Raw genomic sequence first — 17615 nt, 5'->3', positions numbered from 1 at the left:
TCCAGTCCTGCTCCGGATTTATCGGAGGTGCCGGTTGAATACCATGACTTCCAGGAGGTATTCAGCAAGGCCCGGGCCACGTCTCTGCCCCCACACTGTGCGATTGAGCTACACCCCGGCATGTCCCCTCCTCGTGGTCGCTGTATTCCCTGTCGGCACCCGAGAGGGAGGCCATGGAAAGTTACATTAATGACTCTCTGGCTGCCGGGATTATCCGTCCCTCGTCCTCACCGGCAGGGAGAGACAAGGCAGAGACAAGACTCTGAGGCCGTGTATTGATCACAGGGGCCTCAATGACATCACGGTAAAGAACCGATATCCTCTTCCCCTCATCTCCTCCGCTTTTGAGTTATTGCAGGAGGTTACCATCTTTACGAAGTTGGACCTTCGCAATGCCTACCACTTAATTCGGATCCGGGAGGGAGACGGCTTTTAACACTACATCTGGACATTATGAAAACGTGGTGAGGCCGTTCGGCCTCACAAACGCCCCAGCGGTATTCCAGGCATTGGTAAATGATGTTCTTAGAGACATGTTGAACAAGCAGGTGTTTGTATACCTAGACGACATCTTGATCTACTCCCGTACCAAGGGGGAACATGTGCATCATGTCCAGGCCGTCCTTCAACACCTGCTTGAGAACTCGCTGTTTGTAAAGACCGAGAAATGTGAGTTCCATACCACCTCTGTCTCGTTTCTGGGATACATCGTGGGACGGGGGACTCGCGTAAGCAGTTACAGCGGTTCCTGGGGTTCGCAAACTTTTACCGAAGGTTCATCCGCGGCTACAGCACGGTGGCTGCCCCACTCACGGCCCTCACCTCTTCAAAGGTGCTGTTTCAGTGGTCTCCCTTGGCTTAGGGAGCTTTCCAGAACCTCAGGTCCCGTTTCACCTCTGCTCCCATCCTGTGAGTTCCGGACCTGGAGAGACAGTTCGTGGTGGAGGTGGACGCCTCAGACGTAGGGGTAGGGGGCATCTTGTCGCAGAGGGCGGCCGACGACCAGAAGCTTCACCCCTGTGCCTTTTTTTTCTAAAAAAATTTCGCCGGCAATGAGAAATTACGACATTGGGAACCGGGAGTTATTGGCCGTTAAGCTGGCGCTGGAGGAATGGCGTCACTGGCTCGAGGGGACCAAGCTGCCTTTTCTGGTTTGGACTGACCACAAGAATTTGGCGTACATCCAATCAGTCAAGAGACTGAACTCGACTTGATTGCCTCTCTCACTTGGGAGGTGGAGGAGAGGGTCAAAGCCGCCTTGAAAGATCAGCCCTGTCCTAGTTCCTGCCCGCCGGACCGCCTGTTTGTTCCCCTGGATCTAAGATCTGACGTCATTCAATGGGCCCACAGTTCCCGGTTCACCTGCCACCCTGGGATCCAACGGACTAAGGAGGTCCTTCTACGGAGATTCTGGTGGGCCACTCTGGAGGAGGACACTCGTGGGTTCGTCAATGCATGTCCCATTTGTAGTCAGCACAAGCCGTCTCACCAAGCTCCTGCCGGCCTTCTGCTACCTCTACCAGTTGCCCATCGTCCCTGGTCCCACATCTCTCTAGACTTTGTAACCGGCCTGCCTATGTCCAACGGTCATACCACCATCCTGACTATAGTTGACCGGTTCAGCAAGATGGCCCACTTCGTGCCACTGCCCAAGCTCCCGTCGGCCAAGGAGACTGCGGAACTGGTTCTGCTGCATGTCTTTCGACTCCAAGGACTCCCTACCGGTGTGGTCTCCGACCGAGGACCCCAGTTCACGTCCATATTCTGGAGGGAGTTTTGTTGGCTCATGGGGGCCACCGTCAGCCTATCTTCCGGATTCCACCCACAATCAAATGGGCAGACAGAATGGAAAAATCAGGAGATGGAGACAGCACTTTGGTGCATGATTTCCAAACATCCCTCGGCCTGGTCTCAGCAGCTCCTGTGGGTGGAATATGCCCACAATACCCTGGTCAGCTCAGCCACTGGACTGTCCCCATTTCAGTGTGCCTACGGGTTCCAACCACCACTGTTCCCCGCATTGGAGAAAGAGGTCTCCTGTCCTTCCGTCCAGGCTTTCATTAACCACTGCCACTGAATCTGGACCCAGGCTAGAGCTACTCTCCTCCGTTCGACAGACCGGTACGTCATGGCTGCCAACCGCCGTCGCACCGTCGCCCCCAAATACCTAGTGGGCCAGAAAGTGTGGCTGTCCACTCGGGACATCTCGTTAAGGGTAGAATCAAAAAAATTGGCGCCTCGGTTCATCGGCCCGTTTGAGATCCAGGAAGTTATCAACCCCGCGGCAGTCAAACTAAAGTTGCCCCGTTCTATGCGGATACATCTGACCTTCCACGTTTCCAGGGTTAAACCTGTGCGGGAGAGCCCACTGGTCCTGGCTGCTCCGCCTCCCTCGCTTCATCGATGGCGGTCCTGTATACACCTTTCGCCGCCTCCTTCGTTCCCGCCGCCGGGGAAGGGGTCTGCAATACCTGGTGGACTGGGAAGGTTATGGTCTTGAGGAAAGGTGTTGGGTTCCTGCGCGACACGTCCTGGATGCCAGGTTGATCAGGGAGTTTCACCGTCGGCAGCCTGACCAGCCAGCTAAGACCACCCCACCATTAGGTGTCCCATCTCGACTGGCTTGCCCCCCTTCTTCTTCCGAGGCATCTGAATAGGAGGAGACACCCCCGGAGGCTGAGGAGGAACAGATGGACGTTGCCCAGGAATATTATTTCTGTGTGCTGCACTTGGGTCCACGATCGACTTGTGTTGACAGTAAGGGGGTGTTTCCAGCTCAATACTAGTATTTTCTTAGCAGCAGTCAGACAAAAAAAAATACTTCTGAGGGAAGGAGTCATCATTTCAAAGCAAAGCCTTTTAGATTTAAGTGTTATAATTACATTAGGGAGCAAATCTGGATAATTTCTCATTGCATGCAAGTAACCTTCTACATGTATATAAGCCATGTGCAGTGCTAGTGTGCATCATTTAAAGACTGTAGCTGTAAACCAGCCTGCAAGCTGTCAGCACACAGGTGGGACACTTTCCTGTCTCAGTCCCTCCTGATCACCCAGTCAATCAAACTCTACTCCCATCCCTCTCACAAGAGCCAGAGACATAATTACAGAACACCTAACCTTCCTCTGTTTGCTTGGCTTTCCCCATAAGGAACATGCTGCTGAAGCACAACATGTCTTTCCACAATGTACTCATATTTTTCGTCGCATTAGAGATGCTGGAAGACAGAAGTATACACTGCTGGAGAAGTGCTGATGTCATCCGTGTGAAAAAGCTGACAGGAGGAAGGGGGGGGGGGGGGTAGATCCTGTCATGTTTTGACAGCTTTAGCATTTATTTCTGTCTACTTAAGGTTCCATTTCCATGCTGTTTCTAAACAGTGTGTATAAATAATACATTTCCAAAATGATGCTTTCATGGATAGTAATGTGTAAAATACCTGCTTGCACATTGTCTTCTGTGTCAGCCCTTATCACAGGAGATCACAGCACATACTATTGCAACTAATTAGAATAGACAGAGCTACAGCAGAATGAACAAGACTGACTAAGAGTTAAGATTTTAGTTTGAGATCATAGTTGCACTCAAACTTGATTCATCGCTTATCATACAGGTATCGTATAAGGCTACGTGAATGCCAAGTTAAGATGAATAAACTATAGTTTGCACAGTGTGTTTTCTGACCATGCCTCGCCATTCAGAACAGCAGTTGTACACACAATAAGTGACAGAAGTCATGGAAAGAGGGAGAAGTTAAGATCCTGCTTACTTTCTCACTTCCTGACAGATTGCTGTGTGAAATGGTTGAGTTTGGAAAGTTACAAGAATTGTTGGATGCAATTCAAATTTTGGAAAAGTGTGGTGTTGGTGTCAGGGTCAGGGCCAGGCAAGAAGTGGGGAAAGCTTTTTTTAGTGAATATACTGACAGAGCAGCTCTCATTTGAACAAATGAGCCACCATGTTTATATTCCTAATCCATGGTATTTCTGCTGTATGTTACTTGAAATCATTTTAATGGAAATAAAAACATGGTCAAGAACAAATGCAATCCAAAGGGCCCCTGACTTAAAGCTTGGATTCTTTCATTCCACACTACTTTGGATTCAGTCATGCGACGTGGCACTTTTCAGAGATTACACACCGGTCCAGTCCCCCAACAGTCGTTAAGAGTGATAATCCCATAATCACCACAATCCTTAATGGGCTGTTTCGCTCTGAAGTGTCTCAGGCTACAGTGTGTACATCGTCTACCTCTGCCTTAATGAGGTTATGCAGATTTATGCAAATTAGGTCTAATCCCTGGAACGCTGGGGACTCCGGGGTCTTTAAATGGCATAGCTGGCCTTTTCTGTGGGACCGTTTTTTGGGGTGGCAGAGGAGTCACGGTGATTGAGAGAGGGAGTCCAAACAGGTGAGAGGGAGACAAAGAGAGGGTGAATGAGAGAGGAGTGATCAAGTTTTAGAAGAACCCCCGAGCAGGGAGACTTGATGAATGGGAGGACGAGAGTGAAAGGGCAGCTGCCAGAAGATAAAGCAGTGACAAATAGGAGGTACAGGCAAAGGGCTGAGAGGAGAAGGACAGCCAAATAGCAGGAGCTGCCAAAGCATCCGGAAGGTCCGCCTTTATACTCAACTTTGGATTTCAAAAGATAAGAGATGATAAACAGGCACTCCCTACTCCTAAGAGACGTACAGCACCTATTGATCGCATCATCCATATTTGAAGATTAATATATTTTGACTGGGTAACATTAGAATTAAAACTTTTTTTTAGTATGCTGGCAATAGATTGTGACACATAAAGATACATAGATTCAATGCCAGGGGTTTAAATATACATTATGCATAAATATACATTATGCATATTGGCTACAACAGTATGATGATGAGAGATTTTAGTTACAAGTAAAAAGGAAAAAAGTGAGGCAAACTGAACCCTGAATTTCGTAATTGTGCGCTATCGTCCAATATCATAATTCCAAGGGATACTTGGCTCCTACTGGTCTTATAATAAAATTAAAATAAATGTCCATGTCTAATTTATACCAGACTTCAGTATAAACTTTGTCATATTTCACTGCAGAGACTTGTGAGTGAAAGATGACAGGATCATAGGTGAACATCCAACAAGATACTAGTCTTGCATACACAGACCCATCTCCACAGTGCTGTGTCAGCGCTAGAGATAGGTCTGGCTCCACACATTATTATTCAGGCATAGGAAGAAAAAAAAAACACCCTGGCTCGTTTGTACAATCACAATCATCTTGGCACTAAGCACAGGATACAGCGACAGTGCTCTTGCAAAACAGCTAAAAAAGCAGAAGGGGAGTAGAATGCCGAAATCAACACGGCCCATGACAGGCTTATTCCAAAAGTTTACAACAGACTAACAAGATACTGTTTAGGTGTCTAAACTATCATTATGAGAATTTACTCGGAGCCAAAACTAGACACAAATGGCCAACAATGTAACGTATCAATCAACTGTGAAAAAGTTGACTGCATTTTCATTAGTATCATTATCTTCTTTATCCCTCCTTGCTTTTGTTTCAGGGAAGATGCAGCCCCTTTTACAGCTTCACATCAAAGTGCTGTTGACGCATTCAAAGCTTATCTCATCTTTTCCAAGAAGAAACACAGCAGACATGCAGTGTCTTTAGGGCACACGTTTTATAAGAAAAGCACAGCCAATTAGAAGCTGGTGATGTGGAGGGAGATATAACTCTCCCAGAGATGCTTCTTAAGTGTATGTCATCATCTGAGAAACCGCTCATCTTTCCCTTAATCGCTTTGCAGTCGCTAAATATTCCGCTTTCACTGAGAAAAGAGACTTTTAAAAGTGTTTTTGTAAAAGCTGGTTTTAGGACATCGTCAGAGTTTCATAAGTTCGGCTCTCTCACAGGGGAGCCAGCCCACTCTCGGCTTTATCAAATACGGAGAACACCAAACTGCATTAACTGGTAAACTTGATCATGATGAAATTACAAAGCAATCCAACACAACCATTAAAAGGAAAGAAATAAAGCATATGTCCGTTTTCTGGCCAATTAACTAGATTTCCCTGGTCTGATCTTTATCAATCATCATTTACTACCATGTGTACATTATTATGTATGATGTACCTAACTCACATGATCTGTATTCTTTCTGGTATATTCTAGGACAATAACATCTTTAAATATAACATGTTAGATGTAGTTAAGTGTTTAAAAGCTTCCCTTTCAATAGCAGTTATGCACAACCACAACCACAGGCCTGAAACTATGCCAGTTATTTGACTTGAAGGCTCCTTTAGCCAGGGTACTAACTGAGTATCACAAAATATATAAACAACTCATGTATGAATTGCGGTTCGAATGATCTACAAGAAAATCAGTCTTTTCTGTGGGCTCTTGTGTTCATACTAGTTTTGACTGTGTAGTCAGATTTGACTATGAAATAATTTTCCTGCAGCAGAGAACACTTCATAACTGTTGCCCTAAATTGCAAATCCAAATCCAAAGCCTTCTATTTATATGATTCCTCTTGTAATTTTTACCAACCCTTCCACAGGATCACTGTGTTCCATTGTCTGGGTGGTCAAGACAGATTGCTAAACACAGGGTCACAAATTGTATTCTCTCAACAGCTAAAGTACGCAGCCTTATCAAAACGGTCTGTCTTATTTTCCAGACAGTCCAAAACTCTTATAGGATGAAGTGTCTCAGGTTATGGACAAAATGTTCTCTTGTGGTTCACAACTGCCAAAAATAAAGCAATAAAGACTGAATTATTGCTCTGGATTATGTGTTTATGAAAGAGTTGTTGACCAGAAGGGTCACCGGTTCAAATCCTGGAAGTAGCTGGGGACGATGAGGGTGGTCAAACTGAATTAAAAAAACACTCTTCTTTAACAACAACTGTCTGTGTGCTGTTGAGCAAGACTACACACTTCCAACTGCTCCATTAAAAAGACTTTAGTTGTACTGGGCAGCTCCCAGTTGTGAATATGTGTGGGTTATGGACTAAATCCTGCTGTGTATTAACAGCAGACCCTTCACTCATGATTAAACAAGTACTTCTACAGGGTTAAGGTTTGTTTTGGACTTTTCATCAGCCATATATGCTGGTCCAGAAGGTAACAGACAAATGTGGCTTTGGATTCTAGACTTTCTCACGAGTCGTAGTAAATGGTCAATTTTCCGAGCTGTCCCGACAGGGGTGCGTCCTCCCTCCTCCTCTATTGTATATATTGTACACATTGTACACTAATGACTGCCCCATATCTCAAAGTGTGATGACGATACAGTCATAATGAGTCGGCTAAACAGAGAAGACATCTCCCATGCTCCAGTTGGTGAAAATCAAGAATAGTTTCTAGTACTAAATGTGTCAAAAACTAATGACAATGATTTTTAGACGTTTTCACTCCTCTCCTAACAGTACACAATATAGAAATAGTAGAGTCCTAAGTATTTGGTAACTATATGAGACAATAAACTGTAATACTGACATGGTGTACAAGAAAAGCCAGAAGCATCTTTTTTTGTTTTAGAAAGTTCCAGGTTGACTTTTTATATCAATTCTTTATCAATATTGTATTGAGTCTGTGTTTACTTTCTGATATCAATCTCAAGGTGAAACAGAAACATGTACTCCACAAGGTGGTCAATGTCTACAGGAAAATAACTGGTACTGCACAGGAATCTCTGCAGGATCTTTGTAACAAACAGTTATATAAGAAAGCAGATTACATCCTATCTGTCGCAATCTTTTACAATAACAGTTTCCGTTTCTGCCATGTGGAACCCTCCTCAGACTTCCACTAAAACCATAAATTTAAACACTCCTTTTATACCCTCTGCCATCTCCCTCTTAAACTCTAAGACAGTGCTTCTCAAACTGTTTGTAGCCAGGGACCCCTTACAGAGGAAAACAATTTCCAAGGACACCCTCATAATCATGCCGATTACATATATGGTTACTACCATTTGTACTCTTATATGCCATTGGAACTATTTGTATTCAGAAACTTCAGACCCGTTTCATAGTGACAAACAGAAACCCATTTCAATTTGAATCAGATGAATACCACTTTGCTTTGTAAAGACATGTTGCTTTAGCTTGGCTGGCTTTATGACTTCAACCTGAAGACACATGACACATTTGTGTGTCCCGTCACTGTTCTCAATATAACCAAACTCTTGCCATATTTGCTCATTTTAGCGAGGGCTTAGTATCACTTTTTTCCACGCTCACCGGGCTAACTAGCTGACTAATTAGCCAAGCTAAGCAGCATCAGGAAGTGAAGTGGTAGATTCATGACAGATTGACCTAATGTGTCACAATCATATCAGTGTTTCTATTGGCCCAAAGCTCGAGACTCCGTAGCCCGAGAATCACTGCTCTAGGAGGAAAAATGTAGTTACTTGCATAATTGTTTCACTCATTGTATTATTCTTAGCAAGAGTTGACAAAAAAGGAAGAAAATAAATCTAAAAAAAATTATTTAAAAAAGCTCATCTTAATAAAACTAAACTATTTAATTGTTTTAGTTTGTTGGCCTTGATTATTGGCCACAGTGTTTTGTACTTAGTTTCGAGAAAGTCCTTTTTGCTTTCCCCATTGGCAGATTATTTAGTTTGGACTGATAACATTTCTGTAGATTACAAGAATATTTAGCTAGTTTGTTGAGCTTAAACTAACAAGGACACATATTGATTATCCATATACCACACACAACCTCTTCCCCCTCAGCACCCCAGCAGGTGTCATGTTGCCCAGTTGGATACATGCCCATTTGAAATGTGAAGGCAGAACAGCAGGCAGCACAGCGGGCATCTGCTGGGCACCAGAATGATGGAGAGGAGACGGGGTGTGGGGGGGAGGGAGAGAGAGAAAACAGGTTGTCAAACGAGACAAAGAGCAGAAAGAAGGAGGGAGCGAGGTGGAGAGGGAGAGCAGGGAGAGAAAAGAGTGTTTACAAGCTCCAAGAGTTTACAAGTATGTGTGTGCGCTCATGTCTGTACGTGCGTGTGTTCTAACGCGTGGGCGTGTGTGTGTATGAACGAGAGAAAGGGAAGAAGGCAGGAGAAGAGAAAGAGAGGGAGAGTGTGATTTCACACCAATAAAGTGAAATCATGAGCACTGACTCACTCCTGACCTCAGCACCAGTGTAGCAGTGTTGCTGTGTTTACACCCGCCGAGTGAAACAGATGGAGCAGAGAATTAAAACTAACCAGCCAAGAAGACCCTCGTACTGTATTTGTTCTGTACTGCTACAGAAAAGCAACTACGGCAGCCTATATGTGGAAGGATTTTGAAAGTGTTTGATTTTCCTAACATCTGGGTGATAACAGTGAAGCTGTAGGAATGTACAGTAGGGAAACAGATTTGTATCATTGCCACAGTAGGAATCAAATTTGACAAATCTAACAAGCAAGCCTGCAGATTGAACCCTCAAATGTCAACTCTTAGCCTAATCTATGTATGAAAGCCATATGTTGCAGTGTGTGTGGAACACTTGCATGTACTCAGCAGCACTGTCTTCTCACAGAAGGCATGTCTCTCAGCCCGCACTGGGAACATCAAGGCTCTGCGCATTATGCAACTCTAAGCTCTGAGCTCATCAAAGCAAGGAAGCACAGAAGCGTTGAGCTCTAAACGCCAGGTGCTGTTGCATGCAAACAGGAAAAGTACAGAATATTAGATCACCTTTCTTGACTCTTTAAATTAATTCACTTTAAGATTATTTTCCAAGTTTTATGCACACTTACATTTTACTAATACATTACGTCGTCGGTGGTGGTATATTGTGATTCTACTATCAGAATGTTATTCTGTATTCCTAGAACTATTTAGCATTGCTTCTTTGTAGTTCTTGGTTGGATAATGCAATTCTTCCACATTCTACGCTACATGTGGCACCTAGTACATTTCTGTGCATCCTGAAATATGTGAAGTATGTGTATATAGCTGTTATTTTTAGCTTTTTTTAAAAGTCTTGTTTAATTTAATTCATCACTAATTGTTGTGGGTTCAATTTAGTTCTTAACAATTTTTTGAGGAAAAATCTTTTGTTTAAATGAAAGTAAATTTGGGGATTATAAACTGCTCCACAAATAAGGCCCGATTTTCAGACAGTAAACAGTGAATGCATTGTCCCTTTAGTGACATCAAGCTTGCAACCTGTTCCAGTAGTCTAAGTCGATTTCTAAACCAGCTAAGCTCTGTAGTTTTGTAGCAAAGGTCACTCATACAGTAGGAAATAATACATTTGTTTGGAACCATTTCCAGCAGCATGATGGTGAGTGACTCAAAACAAAAAATGTCCTTGTGGAAATCTGATATTGTGTATGTAATTAAGGAAAATGTCAACAAGTACAACAGCATGGCTCAATTATGTGTTTTTGAGATTTTGGGACAACAATGGAGCTCTATGGCACTTTTGGGATCTTCTCCTCCTCCTACACATACAGGACTGTCTCAGAAAATTAGAATATTGTGATAAAGTTCTTTATTTTCTGTAATGCAATTAAAAAAACAAAAATGTCATACATTCTGGATTCATTACAAATCAACTGAAATATTGCAAGCCTTTTATTATTTTAATATTGCTAATTATGGCATACAGCTTAAGAAAACTCAAATATCCTATCTCTAAATATTAGAATATCATGAAAAAGTATACTAGTAGGGTGTTCAACGAATCACTTGAATCGTCTAATTAACTCGAAACACCTGCAAGGGTTTCCTGAGCCTTGAAAAACACTCAGCTTGGTTCAGTAAACTAAATCACAAGTATGGGGAAGACTGCTGATCTGACTGCTGTCCAGAGGACCATCATTGACACCCTCCATCAGGAGGGTAAGACACAAAAAGAAATGTCTCAAAGAGCAAGCTGTTCACAGAGTGCAGTTTCAAAGCACATCAGCAAAAGGTCTGTTGGAAGGGGGAAATATGGCAGGAAACGCTGCACAACCAAGAGAGATGACCGCAGCCTTAACAGCATTGTGAAGAAGAGTCGCTTCCAGAATTTGGGGGAGCTTCAAAGACAGTGGACTGAAGCTGGAGTCCAGGTATCAAAAGCCACTGTTCACAGACGTGTCTGGGAAATGGGCTACAATAGCCGTATTCCCATGGTCAAGCCACTTCTGAACTCAAGACAACGGAAGAAGCGTCTGACTTGGGCTATGGAAAAGAAGCACTGGACAGTTGCAGAGTGGTCCAAAGTCCTCTTTTCAGACGAAAGCAAGTTTTGTATTTCATTTGGAAGTCAAGGCGCCAGAGTCTGGAGAAAGGCTGGAGAGGAGCAAAATCCAAGTTGCTTGAAATCCAGTGTGAAGTTCCCACAGTCAGCGATGGTTTGGGGAGCCATGTCAGCTGCTGGTGTTGGTCCACTGTGTTTCATCAAGCCCAGAGTAAATGCAGCTGTGTACCAAGAGATTTTAGAGCACTACATGCTTCCGTCTGCTGAAAAGCTCTATGGAGATGAGGAATTCATTTTCCAGCATGATCTGGCACCTGCCCACAGTGCCAAAACCACCAGTAACTGGTGTACTGACCATGGCATTACTGTCCTCGATTGGACTGCCAATTCCCCTGACCTGAACCCCATAGAGAATATGTGGGGTATTGTGAAGAAGAAGCTGAAAGACACCAGACCCAACAATGCTAATGAGCTAAAGGCCGCTATTGAAGCATCCTGGGCATCCATAACACCTCAGCAATGCCACAGGCTGATTGCCTCCATGCCACGCCGCATTGATGCAGTAATCCGTGCAAAAGGATTCCCAACCAAGTACTGAGTGCATTAATGGACATTTTCAAATGTTTGATTTTGTTTTGCTGTTATAAATCTTTTTTTTTTACTTGGTCTGAGGAACTATTCTAATTTTTTGAGATAGGATTTTTGAGTTTTCTTAAGCTGTAAGCCATAATCAGCAATATTAAAATAATAAAAGGCTTGCAATATTTCAGTTGATTTGTAATGAATCCAGAATGCATGACATTTTTGTTTTTTTAATTGCATTACAGAAAATAAAGAACTTTATCACAATATTCTAATTTTCTGAGACAGTCCTGTATATTACTCTATAAACTCTGTACATGTCTCAACTCTCTATATTTAAAGTTCAAAACCACCACCTGGTTTACTCTAACCAATAAGTTAGCCTAAAACTAGAACCAACCACTTGTGAGCGTGGTATACACTATCAGAATTAGCCGCACCTGTGGTAAACACTTGTAGCACATTGCATTGTAATAACCATTTCTACAAGATGGAGAAGCTAGAATTACCTGCAGATGACTACTACTGTACCTTTCTCTGCTCTTTCTGTGTATGTGTGGGTGGGTTAGTGGGGGAGTCGGAGGGTGGGGGGGGGCAGTTGCCATGGTGACGAAGTGTTGGTACTTCAGCTGTAAATGGTAGCATCCTCCCCGGAGTACAGTGGCCTGGAGGCTTGTAATTGGACAACGTCTTCTCTAAGGAGCGGTGAACAGACAACAACACATGACCCAAAAGGTTGCTATGACCTCATGCTGAGGTCAAATCTGTTGTTGGTTGTTGACAGGGAGGCACATATTCTGTCTGTACAGTGTAATGTGTGTGGAGCAGCATGGCTATTGAACATGGAGGATCACAGTACAATAAACAGAGCGTAAAGGATCAGTGTACAGTAAGCAGAGAAGGTCTGAAGTCAGGGGATAACAAAGCAGAAAATACCTGAGCTGGAAACCCTGACGTGTTCCCCATGCCAGCTGCGTCTACTCATCTAATTAGTTTTTGTTGAAAAAAAAGGTGAAATCTTATTCTTACTATTTGCACATATTCAGAACAAGTAAAACGGTTGTCCCCCATGAATGTATTCTCTGTTAAGTCCACTTGAAAATGAGTATGTGTACAAAAAAACCCCTTTGGCTCATAAGTGCAATTCCAACATGTGACAGCAAGGAGAAATGAGAGACACATTTTGTGAAAATCTGATGAGCTCATATGCGTATCATTTTGGATATTTCGCAACGGAGCAATCACACAGCGTGTTCCCTGACATTTGGTTAAAAAAAACTAATCATTCATGTCTAAGAAGCAGAAGGCCTGGAGCCGATCACTCACTGTTTGAAGAGCAGAGAGACAGGACAACGATGAGAACAGAACATTAGAGATAGAAATGAATGAATGTCATATTAGAATGGGTATTATTTGTCACTTTGATGTGTCTAAAGGGCGGATGTGGCTCAGGAGGTGGAGCGGGTCGTACATTAATCGGAAGATCGAAGGCATAGCCATCGGTGCGTGACTGTGTGTGAATGAGCATTAGATTGGATGATGAGCAGTTTGACACCTTGTATGGCAGCCCGCCCTACCATCAGCGTATGAAGTGTGTGTGAATGGGTAAATGATGGCATATAGTACAAGCTTTATAGGCACTTTATAAAAGCCCATTTACATGTTTGTATCTGTAATGGATTACAGGCCTGGTCATCATCCATATAAGCAAAGAGTGTGCTTCCTATGAGTGTGCTCTCTATTTATTTCCCTCCATCAATCAATTCTATGCAAAACAGCTTTGACCTGTTCTTCCCTTCTGTCTAATAATCATATAGACATCTGTATCCTAATCCATTTTTAACAGCTACTTAACATTACTGTCCAGGCTGCCTGTTACCTGCTTTGTATGCATTACCTGGTTGGATCAGTGCACTTTGTAGTTACCGTTAGTGTGACCGCAAAAGGTCTCTATACACTTTATGGAGATCACTGTAAAGCATGTTTGATAATAAAAAAAACTAGAATTACCAGTTGTATGCCTCAGCCAACCAGTCAAGTTGCAGTTAACATCCATGTCTGTCCAAAATGATCTCACTTCAATATTTCTGTCCTATTTGAAATGTGTTGTAATTAGTGTATGAATTGAGTTGAGTTAAAGCCACAACTGTGTTTTGTGAGGTCACAGTGACCTTGACCTTTGAACACCAAATGCTAAATCAGTGGATGTTGGTCCCAAATTTCCCCCAAAAAATCCCAAAATTCCCTCAATACATTCCCTCAATACTGCGTTCACGAGAATGGGAGGGACGTGAGGTCACAGTGATCTTGACTTTTGACCCCCAAATTCTAATCAATTAATCCTTGTGTCCAATTGGATGTTTGTGGCAAACTTGAAGGAATTCCCTCAAGGTCTTCCTGAAAAAGATCGTATTTGTGTAAATGGAAAACCAGTTCATCTGATCTGAGATTTGAGCTTCTCTGCACACAATTCATAGTAGATTTCCTTTACATAACAGTAGTAAACATAATTTCCTCAAAAAGAGAGCACAGATCACCTCGGTTGTCTGGGGAGATTTAAAAACCTCAGTACCACAATGTAACCAGCAGGACAGGTTTGAGTCTAACTGAATGTCTACACAGCCCACGTTGCAAGTAAACAGCACGTTAGCAAGCAGCAACTTCAGCCCTCAGTCTATGTCTACACAGTATGCGTTTAGGGACAGTTTCAAAGATTTATGAATAACTTACTTGTGGGTTTCTGCTGAAGTCATTAAGACAAAACCTAACTTTAAAACAACAATGTGTTTATTTCCCCAAAATGTGAAGGGGTACACATTTAAATATGAAGCCTTCTCAACACACAATTATAGAACATACTGTGTCCATTAGCTCACAATGAAATTGATCAAGATGAACAAGAAACGAGACGCTGCATTTCTCCTGAATTTGTTTCTTATTAAAAAAGCTAGAGAACCCAACTGAAATTGAATGCAGCAGAAGTACACTTTTTTCTTCTTATGAGCTTCACTGTAGGACCATTTTCTAATAAATGATGTCCCAGATCTGGTTTATCAAATTCTCCCTATCCTAAATACATTCCTCACACAATGTGTCAGGTGGAAACGGTCTTGGTGTGGTGTGTGGTGACAGCAGCATTGTGTGTTCCATAAATCATTTCCTCCGAGGCTGAGCATCAAGTGTCCATAGTACATCAATTTAGTTCAGTGATGTGGAGAAGTGGAGTCAAAGTGGATTCGAAAGAAGATAGATAGAAGAGTTTGCAATGTAAAAGACAGCTTCTCTTGCTGACATTAGTAAGGATGTCTAAACATCTGCCAGTGTCCACAGACGCTGCTCCTCCATGTCCACTTGTTCAATACACACAGCCATTAGACACCATGTCATCATCATCATGCTTGGTTAGCCTGACCAAAAGCCTGCAACAGTCAATACACAATTATTCTTAATATATGTCACTGGGAAAACATTTGGAAAGCACTGATGTGAGGTGCTCTGCCTCTCAGGTGTAGGGTATGTTTCCCTGTAACACTGAAGTGTCATAAATAAGCATCACACCACCACACGGAGAAGCTTCAAACCACACGCTGAACCAATTCAAATCTGCTGTAAACGTATAAGATATGAGTCTGCAGCGTTCCAGTGAGCAGTACGATATGTTATCCATCCTCGCCAGGGTGGAAAAATTAATACTGCAACTCCAACGCCACTTATTCAACTTGACCGCATTAGTGTCCAGCTGCTTTTCAGCACCTCTGTGTCAGGAAAAAAAAGGTGTTTTTGCACCAAACGCACCCCTATAGCACCTTATGTGTAGCTCTGCTGCTGCCGTGACTCTTGGGTGTAACGGACACAGCCAGACATCATTTGCTGTTCCAAAGCAGCCTGTGAACTGCTCAACCCAAGAGCATATGGTAAGTCGTTGAAGGCACACAGCATATTTTCCAGCGTTTAGAAAAGGGTACCTCAAGAGGTCACTTGCTCCTGAGGGGAGCAATTGACATTTAGATTCCTTAAACACTACATTTAAATCTACAATAATGTCCTCACACCACAACCATCATGGTCCTCATTTCTTCATCAGCCCTGAGGTGAATTTCCGCAGGAAATGTGCCACTGAGGCATGTTTAAAGTCAGGTCACACATTCAGAGTTGGAAAAAACATAAATGATTTGCAAAGATAACACCACCGCAGGGAGTTGAGGACAGATGAAGCCTGTGTATTTGAAAATATAGACAGCTTCAAATTGCATGCCCCTGGGCTCTATGAAAGATTTAGTAGCTTGGATATATTGTTTGTTTTTGGAGTTTATAAATTACTGTAGATTGTTTGAGGAGGATATTGAATTTCTTTCTTTCAAGGCAAATAAAACAAATAGTGTTATGCATGGAAAGCATGGATTAGGTTTATTGAGGTGTCCAATAGTTACTGTATAATTAATATTAATATTAATATAATACGTATACACACCAACTGAGCTAAAGATAATAGATCCCAAAAGCATCTAAGTGTCCAGTATTGTACTAGATTGCGTTGTAACCTTTGTGTGTGACTTATGGCCCACTGCAAGAATCATTCCTGAATGAAAGATGTCTGTTGCAGCTGCAGGGTTTTCAACCACAAATAATTAATAAATATTAATATTAATAAAGAGTTCGGCAGTTCAGATCTACACAAGCTGTTCATGTTTTGCATGTTTTGCTCACAAATGAAGTCAGTCTAAGTAAATATCCCACTGATATGATCATATTACGATGATCTCTAAATAGGAAGTCATGTTTTTGGAGATTTTTGTAGAACGTTGTTCAGTTATCACACATTGTCTAACATCAGTGTACCGTGCGTATTAACCAAACCTCAGCAAACATCATTATTGAGGCTAATTCTGGAAAACAGAATGTCAACTGAAAGCCTACAAAGTGGGCTGTAATGAAAGAAAATAGGCTGCATGGTTAACTAATATAAATTATCTCACAAAGATAAGAAAACAATGATCTTACACTGACTGTCGAATTTCCTGATGATGGTGTCCAGGAAGGTGTTCTGCGGAGCCACATGGCCCCTCCGGACCGGCATCTTAGCTGCAGTGGGACTTTGAGAGACTTTGCAGGACTTAAAATGATATCACACCGAAGCTGCGTTTCCAGTCCCCGCAGCCGAGCGCGCGATGCTCACTGCGCTCCCTGCATAGAGACCCAACACTGACAGGTTCAGTGGCAGTAATCCGGGGGCCAAAGTTTTCCCAAGTTGGTCAGAGAGACAGTAGCTTCTCGTGGCTCTCCGGGAGAAAGTGAGGAGAGGAGAGTTCTGCAAAAGGAGGCTCACTGTACGCACGGCAGATCCGGCCCGATTCCAGGTTGAGAGAAACGAAGGTGTCTGTTTCTGTCCCCTTAGGGGAGGGCCGCCTGTCAGCTGATATTTCCTCCTGGTCTCACACTCGGTGGAGCACAGCAGACCTCTCATCCTGCACTACAGCCCGCTCCTGTGAAGCAGACTGGGCGAGTTTCCCGACGAGCGTCGTTGGAGCCATAGTTAGGGTGCTGGGGTGCGCGTTTTATTTATTTATTTCTCATTCCACCTCCTCTCTCTGCCTCTAAATATCTGTGTTTAACTGGGAAGAGAATGAACACTGTGGTGCTTTACAGAAAACAACAGAGCGCAGATCCGCAGCTTGAATCGTCTTAGATCTGTGTTTTTGGAGGTGTTCTCTGTATCTCTCCTCCTCCTCGCTGTGCGCTCTGCCGGATGACTTCAGCTCAACCGGCGTCTAGCTGCGCCTCTTTTAACCCTTTATTATCGGGAACTGCTCACACTTGGATGAAGTAGATGCGCTCTTATCTA

General features: G+C 43.1%; 1 protein-coding gene across 1 annotated transcript in view; it reads right to left on the bottom strand.

Moving 5' to 3' along the window:
- kcnh2b (potassium voltage-gated channel, subfamily H (eag-related), member 2b) overlaps positions 1 to 16850 on the bottom strand; it is a 230486-nt gene extending 213636 nt beyond the window's left edge. Inside the window, exon 1 of the mRNA XM_029457435.1 lies at positions 16775 to 16850. Coding sequence (XP_029313295.1) covers positions 16775 to 16850 — 76 coding nt within the window. The remainder of the gene's footprint in view (positions 1 to 16774) is intronic.
- Between the last annotated feature and the right edge of the window lie 765 nt (positions 16851 to 17615).

The sequence above is a fragment of the Cottoperca gobio genome, chromosome 20 (assembly GCF_900634415.1).
Source record: "Cottoperca gobio chromosome 20, fCotGob3.1, whole genome shotgun sequence".
Lineage (NCBI taxonomy): Eukaryota > Metazoa > Chordata > Actinopteri > Perciformes > Bovichtidae > Cottoperca > Cottoperca gobio.
Note: the sequence above shows the minus strand (reverse complement) of the source record. Positions and strands in the feature narration are given on the sequence as shown.